The sequence below is a fragment of the Lipotes vexillifer genome, unplaced genomic scaffold (assembly GCF_000442215.2).
Source record: "Lipotes vexillifer unplaced genomic scaffold, Lipotes_vexillifer_v1.1 scaffold729, whole genome shotgun sequence".
Classification (NCBI taxonomy): domain Eukaryota; kingdom Metazoa; phylum Chordata; class Mammalia; order Artiodactyla; family Lipotidae; genus Lipotes; species Lipotes vexillifer.
This window is the reverse complement of record NW_006780914.1, coordinates 495103-514079: the sequence shown is the minus strand read 5'-3', so window position 1 is coordinate 514079 and position 18977 is coordinate 495103. Positions and strand designations below refer to the sequence as shown.

Genomic DNA, 18977 nt, shown 5'->3' with positions numbered 1-18977 from the left:
TTGGAACACACTTCCTCTTTCCCTGACGCTCACACAACAAGCAAAAATGCTACCTTTTATACACAGAGATGTTGCCTCAAAATGGCTTTTGGTACACAGTAGGAAGTCTGAGACACTATTTTTGCTACATTGTGGTAAGTTGTAGGGAAGCTTGTGGTCTTATGCTTTGATCATTCCTGATCAATAGCACACAAAGATCAAACTGTCGCTATAGGTTTCTGCCTTTGTTTACACGTACAAAATTAATTATCTGGTTTGTATAGGGAATTAAGTCTCTACTGTCTGCCTCTTTAGCAAGTATCCAGTGCTCAAAGCACTGTGTTACTGGATCAGATGATAGAGACTGAAGTAAGAATGTTTGGTTTGGTGGTAGAGGAAAGAATGATCAGGTTGACTGGAGAAAGATCAGAAATGGCTCAGAGGACAGAAGTCACTGGTGGAAAATGACTGGGAGGCAGAAACAGGGATCGGTCACTTAGGACCGCCTCAGGAGGCTGGCATCCAATGCTTCAGCATTATTCCTGCTTAGTTATGTCCAGGTGATGGTTCAGAATGTTATGAACCTTCAGTGAGAACTGTTAACCTCTGCTTTGCCTTTATCAGGTGGAATAACAAGCTGTTCAAGTAACCGGGACAGCTTTCGACTCGATGATGATGGCCCCTACTCCGGACCATTCTGTGGCCGTGCCCGTGTACATACCAGTTTCACACCGAGCCCTTATGACACTGACTCCCTCAAAATCAAGGTGTGTGCACATCATATCCGCATTCTGTATGGTTTGTCTAGGGCTGGGTGTATGATCTTTTTCAGGAAGTGCAAGTATGGGGAACTAGGGGGTGAGCGCGTTCTTCCCAATAGGAGAACTGGGGATTGGTGTACTACAGCAGGAGTTCAAACAAAGCATGAGAGGTAGGGTAGGGGGATCAGTGTTTTGAGGCTATTTGCAAAAGTTGCATTATGTAGATAATGTAGAATCAGAGCTTATTCGGGAAGAAGGAATTGTATACATTTTTCTGAAAAGCCAAATCCTCACAAGTTGTTGGAGGTGCCCAGTTCTACCTGAAGCCAAGGAGAGGGAGAGAAAATGGAAATATCAGGCAAGAGCCCAGCAGAGCAAACGCTTTGGGAACCTGACTTGGCCAGGCAACTTCAATACTTGAGTCAATACTTGCAAATGCCATGAATAACCTGACAACTTTCTCTCTGTGATATTCCCTCCTGAATTCCCTTTTTTTATTCTTATCCTCTTTGTTCATTTTCTTTTGCTGTGAGGGCTTCACAACACAAAGGTTGCACCACCGTTTGTGCTGCCTAAGGGGACATTTGTGGAGCTCGAGTAGGACACAATAAGGAATCCCACAGACACACTGGGTGTTGAATACTGTTGCTGACCATCCTGGATCTTATCCGAAATGAAATTGGATTTTTGTTTGTGATCTGTGGGCTTCCCTGTAATGTATATTTTTTACAAGTTTAAAGGATAATAAGAAGGATGTAGCATAGGACTGCCATACTTTGAAACTTCCCCTAGAGCTTCTGGGGATTTTCTAGGTCTGCTTAGCTGAACCCATCTAGCCTAGGATTTGATTCCCTATAGTTAAAGACAGGAAAAACTAGGTGAACAGCTCATAGGGTCTGAAGGGCAAACTATCATAAATCAGAAAGACCAGATCTTTTAATCACATTGAATGCTACTATTACAAATAAAATCCATGTTTTAGATGGAAGAATACACATTCACAGAGCAGCAGAAAAAAATATTTTTAGTAGCAGACTTAATGCTTTGTTTGAGGGTAGACCCTTAAAATGGCAAAAATATCAGAATCTATAATGTCATCTCTGAGGTAGAAAGCTGTAAGTCTCAACGGAGTAACTATGACATAAATGTAGACACTATATTTGCATAGAAATCAACTTTCTTTACAAAAAAATACCCCGTGGAGTTTTCTACTCTTGCCAATAACTCCTGCAGTCTTACTCTTAGATGTGAATAAAGAGAAAGACCAACTGGCTTGTCTATCCCAATGCATTTCATTCATACTTCAATCCAAACTTTGCTGTGGAGCTCAATCTAAGTGTTAACTAAGTGATTAGTAATTAATTATTAATTAATCTAGGATAATTAGCTTAATTTATCCTTAGTGCATATATACTTTTGTTACATATTTGCTATGTACAAAGTCCTGAACATTTTCATTATTTTAGATGGATACAATACTTGAGGTGGATTTATTTCACACTGTAGATGAATTTTTCAGATGAACTAGAAGCACAGACAGAGTCATAGACTTGTCTTTCTTCCCCTTCCTTACTTGGGACCCCCTCCAGGAATGATAGCTTGAGCTTTGCTACATATATATTGTTTTGACAGGGTAAATAAAAAGAGCATTATTTTTGAGTTCAAACAACTTAGGCTTGAGTTCTGGTTCTGTCACTAACTTCCTGTAAGCTCTTGGGAAATTATTTAATGCTTGCATTTCTTTTTCTGTAATATTTAGAGTAATAATGACACCTCGCATATATATCTAAGAGGCGTGTGTGGGCATAAAATAACTTAATGAATGCAAAAGTGTTTTGTAAACTATAGGATACTCTATAAATAGAAGTTGATAAGTTGACATGATACCAAAAACATAAACACATCATCAAATACATTTAGGAGCCTTTCTTCAAGTATGTTGGGGTTTTTTTCAATATTACTAGTAAATAGTTTCCTTAAACTTTTAAAAGAAATTTCCTCTCAGATTTATTTTTAACTCTAAACCTCCTTAATGTAATGCCCTCATTATTCTAATTTTCAATGATTCCATTCTTTCTACCAATTGTCATGGACACCAGAGTTCTCTGAAATCTAATTTGTATATTTCTTTGTCTTTAGAAAGGAGATATCATAGACATTATCTGCAAAATGCCAATGGGGATGTGGACAGGAATGTTGAACAATAAGGTGGGAAACTTCAAATTTATTTATGTGGATGTCATCTCAGAAGAAGAAGCAGCCCCCAAGAAAATAAAGGCACACAGAAGGAGTGGAAAGGAAAAACCTAAGACTCTGCAGGAGTTCTTAGAGAGGATTCACCTTCAGGTTAGCAAACCTATGGCCTGTTTGATTTTGGTGGCATACGGATGGAGTAATTGAGAATGGGTCAGTGCTTGTTTAGTTAAAAAAATACATGACTTACAGAAAGGGAAAATCTGTTTTTCAAAAACAGTTTATATATACCCTTTATTACTTTTATTATGTGAGGACAGGTCTTGATATAACATCCTTTGGACTAAACTCTAATGGTACTTAGCAGTTGCAGTAGAGATTAGGTTGAGAAAGTGCAGTGAAAAATGAAATACACTTGGGAGAATAAAAGTCCCAGAGAAAACATGTAATGAGAATGATAAAGAGAATATAAAGAGTGAAGGTAAAGATTCAGAGACTTGAAAGGAGAAATGAAAAGAAAATTGTATTTTCTATAGAGCAGAGATCAAAAGCAAGTCAAGAGAAGATAACTAAATTAATTGTTTTTAAAGTAATTTGTTAGGAAACAGTGATCATTAAGCCCTCATAATGATTGTGTTAAGAAAACTGTGTTGTCTATATTTAAAATCCAATTATTTTCTTGTTACATTAGAAAACTTTTTATGAAATATCTATGTTGTTAAATGGCATGTACATACAATATGCCTAGCCTCACTCAATTTACTGTTTCGCAATCCATTTCTAAAATTAACACAGCAGTACTTTGATAGTTTTCAAAATTCATCAAGACAATAGCCAATTAATCTTTCCTTAACTGGTTTTCCTGAATTATCTAGTTGCATTCTTGTCTGTAGACACATTACATAGGCCTTTCAATATTACTATTGGTGTCCCCCAAATGGGGTACTCCTTGGAGGAAGCCCAAGTCTGAATCCTGCTTCAGCTACTTGTTTGTTCTGTGACCTATGAAAAAACCAAGGTCTAAGGAAGTGAAATACCTTACTCAAGAATCCACAGTTAGTTACATCAGGATGGGAATTTTTTTTTTTTTTTTTTTCTGTTCTAACACAGTGCTCCTTCTAGGATACATCACTTTTAAAAGAGTTGAATTGCTACTCCTTCTTTCCCTTCTTTAAAAATAAATAAAGGGCTAGTAATAAGTTCTTTCTGATTACTTAAAACTTTTATACCTCTTACTCAATTTTAGTAACTAAAATAAGGATATTGAAATTATGATCAAGTAAAATGGGGGGAATATCTGAGAAAGTTGAAAAGCATTCAAATTCACTTTGCATTTCTATTGTTAGAGAGAAGTTACATAAATAACATAACAGCCTTTGAAATCAGAAGCCTATGAATTTTAAACTAATTTATATTGATGCAAATGATGGACAAAGTATACATGATAAGAAACGGAAACAATACTTTTCCCAACCACAGTGCTTTCATGCTTAATAAAAGCTTTTAAATAAATAGAAAGTCTGAGATTCCTTAGGTTTCTATAATGCCTTTCAACCAAAATGCTAAGTATACTTTTTTATATAAATTGGGTCTATTTCAAATTCATTTTTTAACCTACTCCAAGAAGTTAATGAGGGTAGATGATTTTGCAACCAAGCAAACAAGAAAAGATATAGATCCAGAAATATTATTATAATATACTGTATTAGAGGCATTTTATTGATAGACTTAATAACATAATAGCTTTGTCAATTTCACTATTTGAGAAGTGAAAAACTGCCAGATGGGATGAATGATCCAGCTATTTAATTGATCCATGATTTAGCATTGTATAGCTTAAGGTAGTCATTTCTTCTTTACATTTGTCCTTCCAGAAGGTGAGAACTGTACAACATACTGTTTAAATGCCCCCAAGTGCATATGTGGAAAACTAGTACAAATAAAATAAAGTTAAGCAAAAGTTCTGTTGCCACCGTTGGTTTCCATGCATTCCTACACTTTTTATTTTTTAATCTAAAGAGAACTAAAAATAAAATATTTGAATCTGACTAGCTTATATTATACATATTTTTTCTTCCCCACAGGAATACACCTCAACACTTTTGCTCAATGGTTACGAGACCCTAGAAGACTTAAAGGATATAAAAGAGAGTCATCTCATTGAATTAAACATTAAAAATCCAGAAGATAGGATGAGGTTACTATCAGCTGCTGAAAATCTTCTTGATGAAGAAAGTGAGTATGCACACCTACTTTTCTCCCTAGCTGAGAATCACCGTTTAATGTAAACAGTAAGATCATTAAAAACAAAGCCCCAGTTTTATTTACTGAGAATCATGTAAAGCATTCTTTCCAATATAATAAGTATTTTCTTAAACATTTGGAGACAACAACTTTGATCAAATATATCATTAGAAAGAGGGCCTTTTTTCCTTACTGGATTCAGGAAACAAAAGGGCTTTTCTGGGTACCTCATTTAAATTCTGCAGAGCTATTAATTTACACACAAGTGGATGTCCACATTCCCCAAAACTGAGGGAGTTAGAAACAAATATTTAGTGACAGCATGAGCCATTAGCGAGAAATGTCATATGCAACTTCTGTAGAACAGCACAGAGCGTGGCTCTGAGCTAATGAGCCTTCGCTCCACACAAGAAAATTCGTTTCATTACCATAGAGTCACATCTTGTAAGTGTTTACAGTATTCTTTCAAAATGCTATAATAGCTTGCAAAAATATTCAGCACTTACTACTTTTATTATCTGAGATGGTTCTCCGTATTTGTAAGTATAAACTAAAGATGGAGTAACACATGTAGATTCCCTTGAATACTGGCTATGCTAACTGGATTTGTAAAGATGGGATAGCTTTTGTTTTTACAACTGCCCAATCTGAGCATTCTTCTTATTAAATCTGGCCAGGCTCCCAAAACTCTGAGCTCACGGAGTGCCAAACTCTGCAAGGAGTATTTTGTTAGAAAAAAGGGGGGAAGGTGTCTAATTTTAAAGGAGAAAAAGAACTTAGATCATCTAATCCAACCTTCTCTTTCACAAGTAATATTAATAATAATCATTAATTATTCTTCCATATGTCTCACAAAATGGCATAGTCGAACTGCACATGTGTATTATACACTGGCCTTTTATCTAGTGAGAATTAAATTACTTTTTTAGAAACTGTACCTTACTTAATCCTTACTTACCGTCTTGAGTTTGCATAGATCCTCATCCTGTTCAAAGAGTTTTCACATGCATCACTAATTTGACACCCACAGAATTGATTTCATCCTTTGGCCTAGGAGTTTGTTTGCATTCTTTGAAGTTGTGGAGGCTAGGGGATGCAGAAGAGAGAGGAATCGGGTCACAGAGGCAGACACAGGTCAAACTTAAGAAAATAGCCTATTTACTCAAAAGTACAAGCCAAAACAAAACTGATCAGTGTAAACTGGTGTAACAATACCTTCAAAGGAAATGAGGCAGTTTCTTTCCCATCTCATCATTTCAGAACATGGATCCTCACTAAGCAACATTACGCTAAGAAATGGATTCTGTAGATTTCTTGTAATTGATCATTTTCAGTGTCATTGTCAATACTCTGAAATAAGTTGATGCTGAAGTAGAGGGAGTAAGAAGGGTATTTTTTGAGCACTTGTAAATAATTGCTTTTCGTCTACAATAACATCCATGTAGGTATTTTGCCCATTTTATAGATGAGAACATAATTCAGAGATGAATTTCAAAGAGGCCGAACAGCTAGATTAGTAGCAGAGTTGGAGTTTTAATCAAAGGCAGTCTACTCTAAAAATCCGAGTTCTTTCTTCCACACATACAAACTGGTAAATATGAATAGAACAGTGGCTATTTGAAAATTCAAGTTTTCTACTGCTTGGTCAATTTTCCCAAGAGCTTCAGTTCAGTTTTCCATCTCAGAAAGTGGAAGTTAATATTTAAGTGAAAACGGAAACTTTGCGACAGCATGACGCCCTGAAAGGTGAAAGGCTACTATGGACTCACTGAAACAAGATTTGTGAATGAAGGGGCCTGGGAGCCATGGGAAACAGGGCTTTCAGCTGGACAAGTGTGCTCAGCAGAGACCCACAGAGGGAAGCTCAGTCCAGTGCCAAAGGCATGGGCCACGGAAGGCCTCCCTCATCACCCATCTACTTTCCATGTTAACAAAAGAATGATAACTTATGGATGGTATCATATTAGAGCTAGGTGTAATTTTAAAAACCGTCTGACCCAAATTCTTCCTATACAAGATGGGGAAACTAAAACTAGAGTAGTTAAATAGCCTTCTCAAGGTCACATACCTAGAACCCAGTCTCCTAAGTCTATTAGAAATACATTCTGCTACGCCCTGGTCTCTGAAAACAAAAGACAGTATCTCCAAATCATGATGTGACTTTCCATGTTTGACCTAAAGAAGTAAAAATTCCCTGAATTACTTCTCTTTATAAAACTTCAGAAAACAGTACTTGAAGGTCACTAGAGGTTGATCATTTAATAATATCCAGTAATGTACAAACATACCCACACTGAGCCAAATTCTGGGAGATGAAAAATGGACAAAATGTAGATTCGACCAGTGTTTATTGTCAACATACAACCCTGAGATTTTTCTTCCTTTAATCTTACCGGTCTAAAGTAGTATTAGAATATACATGTCAAAAAGATGCATATTGCATGTTAGGCTATTCTGACTGAAAGCTATTTATCTTATATGAAACTGCTTTGCTCAAGAAATAAAGAAGAATGACTTCTATTTGTTGATAAGATGGTGAGTTCTGATGATTTGGCGCCATGCTGCTGCATATGCTTAGTTTTATCTGTTCTCTACTCTGTGAATCATATCTTCTACAACCATGCTAAAGATTAAATGCACAACCTTCATGTACCTTGAATGATAAAGACCTTGAACGTATGGTTGTATAAAACTGAGACGTTATTAAAAACAAATGCATGTCATAGTCATAGGTTAAAAATAGTTAGCATTTTGTGTGTGTTTAAGAATGGGGTATGCAAATTGGCCAGGATTTTATGTATGCATTTTATTTTGATCACTGAATAATGTCAGTTTGGGGAATGTCAATAAATTCCTAGTTTAGAGTTTCATTGCTTCTTAGGTTGGAAACTGGAAAGTTTGCTTTGCTTATCATTCAATAAAATAATTGAGCAGAGTGGGCCCCTGTTTTGAGGGCAGGAGTTAAAGCTTTGAGATTAGGTAGAAAAGACCACAAGCTCCATGTGAGCCTTTAATACATCTAGAGGGACCAAGAGGATGGGGGATGGAACAGGGACAAACAGAAATCTAAGACTTAGAGCAAGCAATTTCCCTGTTCTCTTAAGCCAAAATAGATAGCATTGTACCCACTCTGACCTTGAAAATGTTAACCGGATTAAACTTTTTTAGGTCACTACTTGACAGGAGGTAGAGGTGCTTCTCCAAGAAGCTGACAGTAGGGCTGGCGAGTGGTGTTAGGGCTGATCACAGTATTGCCTCTGGAGTAGAATAACGACTTTGGGTTCTGCAATCCCCGGCAAGACCAGTGCAGAGATATTCTAAATTTGTTCTCATGTTGCATTAGAACTGAGCAGAATTAGGTTACTGGCTCCTTCAGCTGGGAATCTAGATGAGGTTAGAAGAAGAAAAATTAGGGTGAAGTACTCAGCTCTTGAAGGAGCAAAAGAGAAGAATCTGTTTATTTTGTGCACATTAGATTTTCTCTATTTATCTTCTGAATTTTAAAATTGTCTGTTTACTTTGAATAAATATTCCCAGCAAGGAAAAAAGAGAATAGAGAATATGTGTGTGTGTGTTTTTCCATAAACACAACCTTCCAAACCCCTTTGCCTTGCTGAGAAATGGCTCTTTAAAATAATAAGATAGGTAACTGCTGTTTATAGTTAAACAGCTCTTTTTATTCTGAACTTGTTTCTCTTTTCCTACATTTAGAAGCACTTTGATGTGTCTTAAAAGCGTGTCTATGAGAATGTGTACTATTGTCCTTGGGGAAAACAGGTGATGGAAATCTCTTGTTTTCCCCATAACAGAGGGATAATTAAAATTAAAATTGGAAACCAAAAACAACTTAGAATAAACAAACTATACTAGAATCTGTCTATAATGTATTGGAGGTTACTACCTGCAACCTTTGTTTGCAGTGTTCAGTGAGGAGGAAGGGGGAGGGTGGGTTGTGTGCCAGGCTGTCAGCACCAGCTGTGGTCACAGCAGCCCCTCATTGCTCAGCTATCCCCAGTTGTGTCTTCCTGCCTGCCTCCCTGCCCCAAACGATACAGGGCAAATGGCAAGGCCCAGCCAGGAGCCTGGAACATGAGCTGCCAGCAGGGGAGGCTTGTAGCTATGCCAAGCAGCAGTCCAGCAGTTGGCCTGACAGTGTGCCAGGGTAGCCTGGTGCATTAGCCCCTGACATGCATGCCTGGCGTTTCCAGCCCACTTGCCGTATGATTTGGATCTAGATTCAAGAAATGTGAGGCCTTTAAGAAAATATATGCTAACTATCCACAGAGACAGAGAAGACATCCAGGCATTTTACATTTATGTATTTATAAATATGCATTTAATATCTATTCCTAGTCATAGAAATTTTGCTTTATGAAATTTACTTTCTTCAGAGATTTTTGGTTTTACCCCCTAAGATTGAAATTATGTTAGATGCCATATTCTGTATAATACAAAGAACAGTAAAATGAAATAGAAACATTTTGTACTTCAACCAGAGAACAATCTCCAGAGGAAAGAGTTCATAGAATTTTCACCTCAGTCACTTATAATGTCTGTACATGTAGGGGATTCCTGTACTTGTTTTTATATTGCACTGTGATTGTGTACTAGGCATGGCTTTGTAGTGTTTACCCTGGCCAAACAAGACCGAATTCTCTATTACCATGTACCTACCCAAAGCCCCTAGCACCACACTTTGCATTGAGTGGATGGTAACAGATGCTTGTAGAATGCATACATGTTGAATGAGGGAGTGAAGAGATCTGCAAATAGTGAGCAAAACTTTTTTCTGTTTATAAAACTTAAAGTCCCCTGCAATCCCACTTTACACACAGAAGTTTTTGTAACAGGCAGGTGGGTGTTGATATGTGTTGTCAAGATTCATTTTATGTATACGCTAACCATGTGTGCATGTGAGTGTGCAAGTGTGTAAATGAGTACGTTTCTAGAAGGAGATAATGTAAAAACTGTCAAAGTTTAAAATGTGCATACTTTTTTATGCAGAAACTCCAGTTTTAGGAATTTGATTAATTTCTACAAATGCATAAAAACACTAGCTAAACTACGAGGAATTTCATTTAAAACTAAAACCAGGGCTTCCCTGGTGGCGCAGGGGTTGAGAGTCCGGCTGCCGATGCAGGGGACACGGGTTCGTGCCCAGGTCCGGGAAGATCCCACATGCCGCGGAGCGGCGGGGCCCGTGAGCCATGACCGCTGAGCCTGAGCGTCTGGAGCCTGTGCTCCACAACAGGAGAGGCCACGACAGTGAGAGGCCCACGTACCACAAAAAAAAAAACAAAATTAAAACCAATGTGAACTTCCATCAGTAATTAATTTGTTACAAATTAAGATATATGTGAACAATAAAATAGTAGGAAAATATTAGGAGAATGAAATGCATACTGACATGAAGATGTCTGAAACATATTAAATGGTAAAAGCAAATTGTAGATCAATAATATGCAAGGTAATGTTATTTTTGCCAAATAATAATACATTTTAAAATAATGAAGTTAGGTTATTTTTTCACCATGTGAAGTAAAAAGGATTAATTTAACCTGTAAGAAATACGATATTGATTTTCCAAGGCCCCTAATTTAGCAATAGAATAATAGCCTTTAATATTATTTGGTCATTATCAAAATAGTCCAATGTGACAACATTGGTAAACATTTCCTGGGACCAAAGCCTCTCATGGAGCTGTGTGCTTGAGTGAAGTGGCAGCCTAATGGTGCTGTCCCTGTCGGTGCTGAGTGATTGGATCTTGAGTGAGTGTGCCTCTACCCTACTGAAGGAGCCAGCAGAGTGGAGTGGAAGTTGTCGTGAGTGTAAGTGAAAAGATGTACATCTCATTAGAGAGGAGACTATGATGCTAGGATGCAAAGAGAGGTCTGCAAACAGGGAGAGTCATTTCAACTCCATATTCTCTCATGGCCTCGGGAAAACAGCAACTGGTTGGTTTCCCGTGAAGACATTCCTGTTTTCAGTTTGTTCTTGTTGTTTTTCCAAAAGGTGGGTAGGTATTCAAATGAAATAAATACCAAATCGTCACTAAATAGAAAATTAAAATATTCAGGTAATTTAAGGACAGATAGAATAAGAAATAATTAAGAGTTACACCATGTTGCCTACTGAATGTTCCTCCATGGACAATGCTACCTCTGGACAAATAAATATAACCATAGTTATCTGGAGAGTGCTTGAGTTTTGGTTTGAGTGACTCACGGGGAGCTACCAATGAGGATAAGATTTTGAGCCATCCTAAGGTGTGCTTTAAGCCTGGATTTTCCTCTTTGGAGATGGTACCAGGCTAGAGAACAAGAGGAGGATAATACAAAGACCCAAGAGGTATCTTCATTTGAATTTCAACAAATTTCTTACTTGATCTTCTTTAGTTCATATTTCCTTTAATTAATCTAAACATTACATTCTTTTTATTAAACACATTTTTTATGGAGCACTTTCATTGGCCACCTATTTTCCAGTGCCCTCCGGATTGCATTATTTTATAATATTGTACCTGGCCTAAAGAACAGAGGCTTCATACCTAAGGAAAACAAGATAGTAAAGTCAAAATCTGTAATATTTGGGTAAAGAAAACTGGGAAAGTCAAGCAAAAACTAGTAGTTTACATTTTTTTATTAAATCTTTAACTTTCTAATACATGAATATAGGACAAATTTTTCTCCTTAGGGCATGAGAACTTTTTCCCAGCAATAGGAATCTAGTTTGATTTCCTTAAAGCTTTCTTCAGTTTAGTATAATTGAGATTGCCTATACTTAATTAATTAAACGTCACAACTCGATATTTATTTTATGAATAATTATATTAGCTCTCTTATGTTCTAATCACCATGCCACTTTTTATCTCCATTGATGACTATCTTACGTTGAACCATGGGCTTTATACAATTCCATAAAAATTTTGGTAAGAAATAAAGTATTTTAGTATTCAAATTAGTTCTTTATGACAAAATATCTCCTAAGTAATTTTTTGTTAACATAATTATTTTATTTTTATTACATAAAGTACAGAATTGTTTGGGGCTGTTTTCTGTACTCCTATTATGCCTGCTGTTAGCTGGTAGCAATAAGATATACCCTTTTTCAAATTATTTACTAATTCTCCAATATACCCAGATTTTTTAAATGTACAGCTTTGGGGATATTTGCAAACCATTCAGGGGCTTTATTAAAAAAACGTACCATTTTATTTTTTTTGTACTTTATTAAAATAAAATATAAAATGTATATGATCCAGAAATATAGAGGAACTCTATCTAAAATTTTAACACTTTCATTTGTGAGTTGTATGATATCTCTAAGTTTTTACATAATAATAGAAAAATTATATATAATGATTTTTTACCTTAACGTATTATCAGAAATATTTTGGTATAAAAAGATGCACTCATATACCCTACAGCAAGTCTGTAATTTTGTAGGCAAACTGTTTCTTATTCCAATGTATTACTTGCCTGGTTAGCTCAGATGATTGGACCATGGGACAAAATTGATGAAGGTTATAGTTTCAATTTCTAGGTAGGTCAGTTAGCTTTACTTGGCTTCATGGCCACGCGAAGGGACTAAATGACTTATAAAGAACATGTGGAGGTATTAGTGTGAATTCATCTCCTCTGCTGGAAAAACTACCCATAGCAGAAGACCTAGGTTTGTGCCAGTCCGTAAGTCATTAGCATCAAGATGAAAAAAAAAAAAAAACAAGAAGAGGAAAATCTTGACCCTCCAAATACAAAAACTGAATGCTAGATAGCTTTCATTTCCATAATATAATTTACTGACCTGCCTTCTCTTTCTATAGTTACAGTTGAGGAGCTCCAGCCGATCACTTGCCTGAAATTACTGCAAGCCTAGTAGGAAGCTTTTGAGGAGGCACAGTCATGTTTTCATTTCATTAGGAAATCATTTAGCAAATTACTGCTGTTCTGTAAATTACTGTGCTGCATAACTTTCATACTGAGCAATTATTTCCTTTTTCCGTAAAAATTGCAGATGAAAGGTTTCTACGATAAATAACCTGTATTGAAAACAAACCATTCCTAGAATTTGGAGAATGCGATACAGCATTTCTCAGGTGGAAATAAAAACAAATACATTTTATTACTAATATTTTTTAAAATAACACATTCTCTGTTTAAAGTTAGATTTATTGTTTAGTTTGTTACTCTTTGAGGTGAATGTATAGTGGCTTCTGAGGATGAAATCACAAACTAAGTATCTAGTTTTTCAAAGGAAAAGAGCTAATTTTGGAAATCAGAATTCTTTAAACCTAAGTTTTACATCTTGAAGAGAGCCCCACCACCAGTGATCAACCTAAACAGAACACGGTGTTGGGAGCAGTTTCCATTACGCCAAGTCCAAATGTTTAGGATGTCAGTCTGTGGGTAGGAACTCAGTTCTTTCAATTTTGTGTTGAGGGAATGGGCCCAAATATAAACTGGGGAAATACAGCCTTATCCCCACAGCCATTCTGACTAACAGGACCACATTCCAAATACGGAGATCACTGCTGATGTGGCAAGAAGCATTGCAAAAAGACTGATTCCTCTGGCCTCTTCCGGAAACACTTAGCTAATGGAACACAGGGCTGGCTCTTGCATTTCAGTGGCAGTAAGACCAAAAAGCAAAGGAAGAGGAGAAAGCTTTTCCTTAAAGAATGAGGTCCCATTTCAGTGCTGCCTTTTCATAAAAGAAGGGCTTGGAAACAAAAATGAATGACTGATACTCATAAAGACTAGTCAATATTAAGTAGATCCCCCCAAACCTGAAGGTCATTAAAACTAATAAAGAGAAAATGCTTCATGATAGCTAACATTTTAAAATAACAATCACAATAGGTGTATATTAAGTTAAATGTCCTTATACCTAGAACTAGTTATAACATCACTAGACTTAAATTTGTGCTACTTGAGTCCACAGTTAAATAAAGTTGTGACAAACGTGGAGAAGATTAAGAAGAATGGCATAAATGTGGTTTCATCGTTGCAAATGAAAACGTTGAGGAAAAGGTTAAAAGAACTGTTATGATTCATTTTGAAAATGAGTGGACTAAGAAATTTTTATCATTTTTTCCAACCTTTCTCAACTTGTGTTTCCCATATAAACCACATAATACAGAAAATAATTTAAGTGACTCAATTCCTCCATGAAAGGTACATAACTAGTACCATTGTAGAGACATTGACGAGAACTTAATTCATTATGTACAAGGATGCTGAGGCACCAGGGCTTAATTCTCTCTTGTAATAGAGGTCGATAACAATTGGATGCACAGTGGACCATAAACTAATGTTGGCAAGATATCTGAAGCCTAGAAAATGCATTTAAAAGCAGGAGATGTGTAGACAAGATAAAGGGTAGATTTCCAAAAGATAAATTACTTAAGAGTCTATTGAGAAAAATTGTACAATTACACAATTTCCTTCTTCCAAAGATTTTGAAGTTTGGATTTACTTTATTCTCACTGGAAGGGGATGAAGTGCATAGCCTCTGAAGGCAAAGGTATTAATCCACCCTGAAATGTATGTTCTTCCAATGTAGGGCTATTCAAATCTCCAAAGTGGAGAAGCCCCAAGGTTAGAAAGGGAAATAGCCAAACATGCTGATACAGCTGAGAGGTGGTAGCCTAAGATCCATCTCCTTTCCTTGAAACCCATCTCATGATACAGAGAAACATGTGTTTACTGGCGTCAGGCAATGCAAAGAAGGAAACTTCACATTGAAAACGAGAACACTGATGCTTAATATTCTTGAGGAGAGCAAAACTATAGGACTGCTTAGGTTCTTTAGAAATAACTTTCGTTACATCGCTAATGTTATTTTTTTTTCTAAAAAGATAATGCCTGTTGAATCCAGAATACTGCCTTGATGACACAGAATTACCACTCTGAATATAAATAATTGTTATTCAGAACTATAAACAAAGAAGTAGCAGACAAACTATAAAAGGCAGATTCAATGGGCATAGTGTTTCTATCTAAAAGCAACCTGGGGAATTCCCTGGTGGTTCAGTGGTTAGGACTCGGTGCGGTACTTTCACTGCCGTGGCCTGGGTTCAATCCTTGGTGGGGGAACGAATATCCCACAAGCCATGTGGCACAGCCAAAACATTTTAAAAAATAAAAGCAGCTTGGTTCCTATGTCTACTCTTCTGATGAATGCAAACATAGGAAAATTCTGGATACTATTAAGTTTTATTAGTTAAATTCCAGGTCATTGAAATCCTATTGTACATTGTTGCCCATAGTGATTTTTTATTCATTAATCCACATTATCATGATTCTAGAACTGTTCGCGAAGATCACTGTTGACTTGGATTGTACATTTAAACTACAAATGACTTCTTCTAATGTTACTTTAAGAAGTATTTGGACAAGGCATCAGTCACACTGTGGATGCAATCTGCTTTCTCTGGCAACTTGTTATTAGTGTAAAATGAGGGTCCATATTGATCTTCACTTATGTAAGCCATTCACATGAACTCCGTGAAACTGCAAGTGAGCAACAAAGGGAAAACTGTCTTCTAAGAAAACAGTGGTTTGAATATTTGAGTTCAAACTACTCTTTTATAATAAACATATTGTTTACTTACAGAATTTTCAATTGTAATGAAGTCAAGTTGGGAACAGTTAAAATAGCTCAAAGATGAATGAGTATATGAACAAAACTTTTCTTGGCTTTGCCTAACTGCTGCCCTCTTTTCCATTTACAGCTATTCAGGAGCAAGAAAATGAATCCATGTCCCTATTCTTAAGCCCAGACATCTCCTTAAATAAGTCACAGTTAGATGACTGCCCAAGGGACTCTGGTTGTTATATCTCATCAGAAAATTCAGATAATGGTAAAGAAGACCTGGAGTCTGAAAATCTGTCCGACATGGCACAGAAGATTGCTATCACAGAGCCAAGCGACTGAATACATATTATCAACTCTACGTCTACAAATGGGTTCTATTTTAACTCTTCTTGAGCTATCAATAAAAGATCAAAAAGAAGAGGAAGGGAAGTATTTGCAGATACAACCTGAAGTTAAAATGTTTTAATAGGAATGATTGTACATAAAAGCTCATATCTCTAATATTCCCAATTATTGTAAATAATATGTATATTTATCATTTTAAATGCTACGTGTTAATATTTCACTTACCTGTATCAGAAAAAGGATAGAGTAAGTTTTTGGTATGTGCGACATAAGCCTTATTTGGCTTTATTTTATAAGTGCAAAATGATTCTGCAAAAAAAAAACCTTCCTTTTTTTATACCTGCCAGTTTTGAATTTGTGTATATTGTTGAATGAATAGTAACAGAGGGTGTGTCTGTTTAACTAATTGTCCAAGCAAAGTGTCAGTTAATACTGGAGACATTTTATCCTGATCCACAGTGGAGTTTTAGTAATTATTTTTTGTTGATTTCTTCACTGTTATCTGTATGAAATTATAGATAATGATATATTGTCAATTCTGATTTAGTAAAACTAATTTTAATAATTGTACAGATTTTTCATCTTTAAGTGTAAATATTTTTAATTTTGAAACACCCTAATTTTAATAATAAAAAGAACTATATGCATTTGGTATTTTCCATACCAAATGTAACTAGTGTTACTTAAACACTAGTGTTTAAGTGTTTAGTGTTTAAGTGTTTAAGTGTTTAGTTACTAGTTAAGTAACTAGTGTTACTTAAAGTATATTCATCTTAGAACTTTAGACAAAATATCTCCTATCACCACAAAAAAAAAAATCTCCTATCAGACGAGGTTTTATAGTCAGTTCTCACTTTTATATATATATATATAAAGTATTTGTATATATATATACAATTTCCAAATCAATTACCTCACCTCAGTCTCTCTCCTGAACCCCAGATCTGTGTTATCCAACTTCCTAAATACTTATATGTATTAGCTCAGGCTGCCATAACAAAACACCATAGACTGAGTGGCTTAAACAATAGAAATTTATTTCTCACAGTTTCAGAAGATAGAAGTCCAAGATCAAGTTGCCAGCATGGTTGGGTTCTGGTCAGACCTCTCTTCCTGGCTTGCAGATAACCTCCAACATGGCAGAGAGAGACAGCAAGCTCTCTGGTGTTTCTTCTTATAAGGGCATTAATCCCATCATGAGGTCCCCACCCTCATGACATAATCGAAACCTAATTATCTCCCAAAGACCCCATCTCCAAATACCATACACTGGGGTTTAAAGCTTCAACATCTGAATTTAAGGGGATGGGGGGAGGCACAATTCAGTCCACTGCACTCTAGGAAGCTTCAACTCAACTTACCTAAATTTTTGATTTTCTCTGCAAATTTGTCTCTCCTGTTTTATTGCCAATCTACCTCTCTCTTTAACAGTACCAACCTCTTGCCAGTTACCCAAAGCAGAAAATAATTTCTCGCTTCATCTCACATGTAACCTTTTCATACAGATTCAATAAGTAATCAAGCCCTATGGATCCTACCTCTAGAAATGCTTTCATATTCATGGCTTTCTATCTATTCCCATAGTTGCTGTCTTGCTTTGGAACCTCATAATCTCATGTGTGAAATGATGCAATAATTTTCCAACTGACTTCTATTCTGTCAATGCCCTACCTTCTAATCCATCCTCCACATGATCTCCAGAAAGAGCTTCTAATACAAAATTAAATCACATACTTCCCAGCCTAAAATTCTTTGATGGCTTTTCATTGTCTTTAGTATAATATTTAAACCCTCAGGGATATAGAAAATCCTTCCCAACAATTTTTAACCTACTCTATGAGTCATACCTTTCCTCTCCCACTCTCACTCTACATTATCCAGCCAAAATAATCTACTTGCAATGCCCTGAATTCACTATTCCCTTGGCAACTTTTCTTATGTTACTTATTTTCTTGGAGTGGCTCCTGCTATTTTCTATATCCAGAAGCCACTCTCTGTTTTCTGTCTTGAGACTCACCACCAAAGTCACTTAACTCTGTGAAGCCTTCCATGATTCCCTTTGGTGTTCTCTTCTTTGTGTTTCCATAGCAACTTGTACCTTTGTTGGTTACAACACTTATCACGTTACACTTTATTTATTATGACACTTGCCCTTACATGAGACTGTAATCTCCTTGTGACAGAGATTATTTTGTTTAGTCTTTTTAATCTCTGGTGTAATACCAGGTACAGAGTGGGCATTTAGGAATTTTTTGCTGGAGGGCATTAAATATAACGATTATTCCCATACAACACATTCCATATTTATGTTTAAATCAATCTACACAATCTATAGGTAAATGCCTTCCAAAGTGATCTAAAAGTTTTTTTTAAATAAATAAAACATAACACCTTAGGAAAAATCAGGAAACACAAAGTGTTATTTTAAATTCTTGGGGACAATATTACACTGTTAATCTCTATCATATTTTTCCAGATCTATGAGAGTTAATCCCAGATGTAGTGCCCAGGTCAGGAGTAAAGCACATGTCTCTTTCTGTTCTTCCCTCTCCACAGCAGGAAATCATGTTTCAATTTCAAATTTCCAACATGATGGCTCCATCATGGCCCCACTCCTGGTAGGAGTACTACCTCAAAGAGATTATTCTAGGGCCTCCTTGGACACAGCACAACCACTGACCATAATTTTTAAACTTTAATCAACCTGCTGCCTCAGGGAGGTCAAGAGAGTATAGCTTCTTTATGAAGATGCCAGGAAATTGTAGGTTGGGAAGCATATAAGGAACTTCCTGATTGTAAAATTGTGGATATCACCTGTGAAACATATTCAGCCACAACTTCAATCCCTTCAAAATGAAG

General features: G+C 36.2%; 1 protein-coding gene across 2 annotated transcripts in view; it reads left to right on the top strand.

Moving 5' to 3' along the window:
• The window catches only part of SAMSN1 (SAM domain, SH3 domain and nuclear localization signals 1), a 79404-nt gene extending 63292 nt beyond the window's left edge, over positions 1-16112 (top strand). For both annotated transcript variants that reach the window (XM_007454286.1, XM_007454287.1), the window contains exons 5-8: positions 604-746; positions 2880-3086; positions 5018-5168; positions 15910-16112. In XM_007454286.1, coding sequence (XP_007454348.1) covers positions 604-746; positions 2880-3086; positions 5018-5168; positions 15910-16112 — 704 coding nt within the window. The remainder of the gene's footprint in view (positions 1-603; positions 747-2879; positions 3087-5017; positions 5169-15909) is intronic.
• The last annotated feature ends 2865 nt before the right edge of the window (positions 16113-18977 follow it).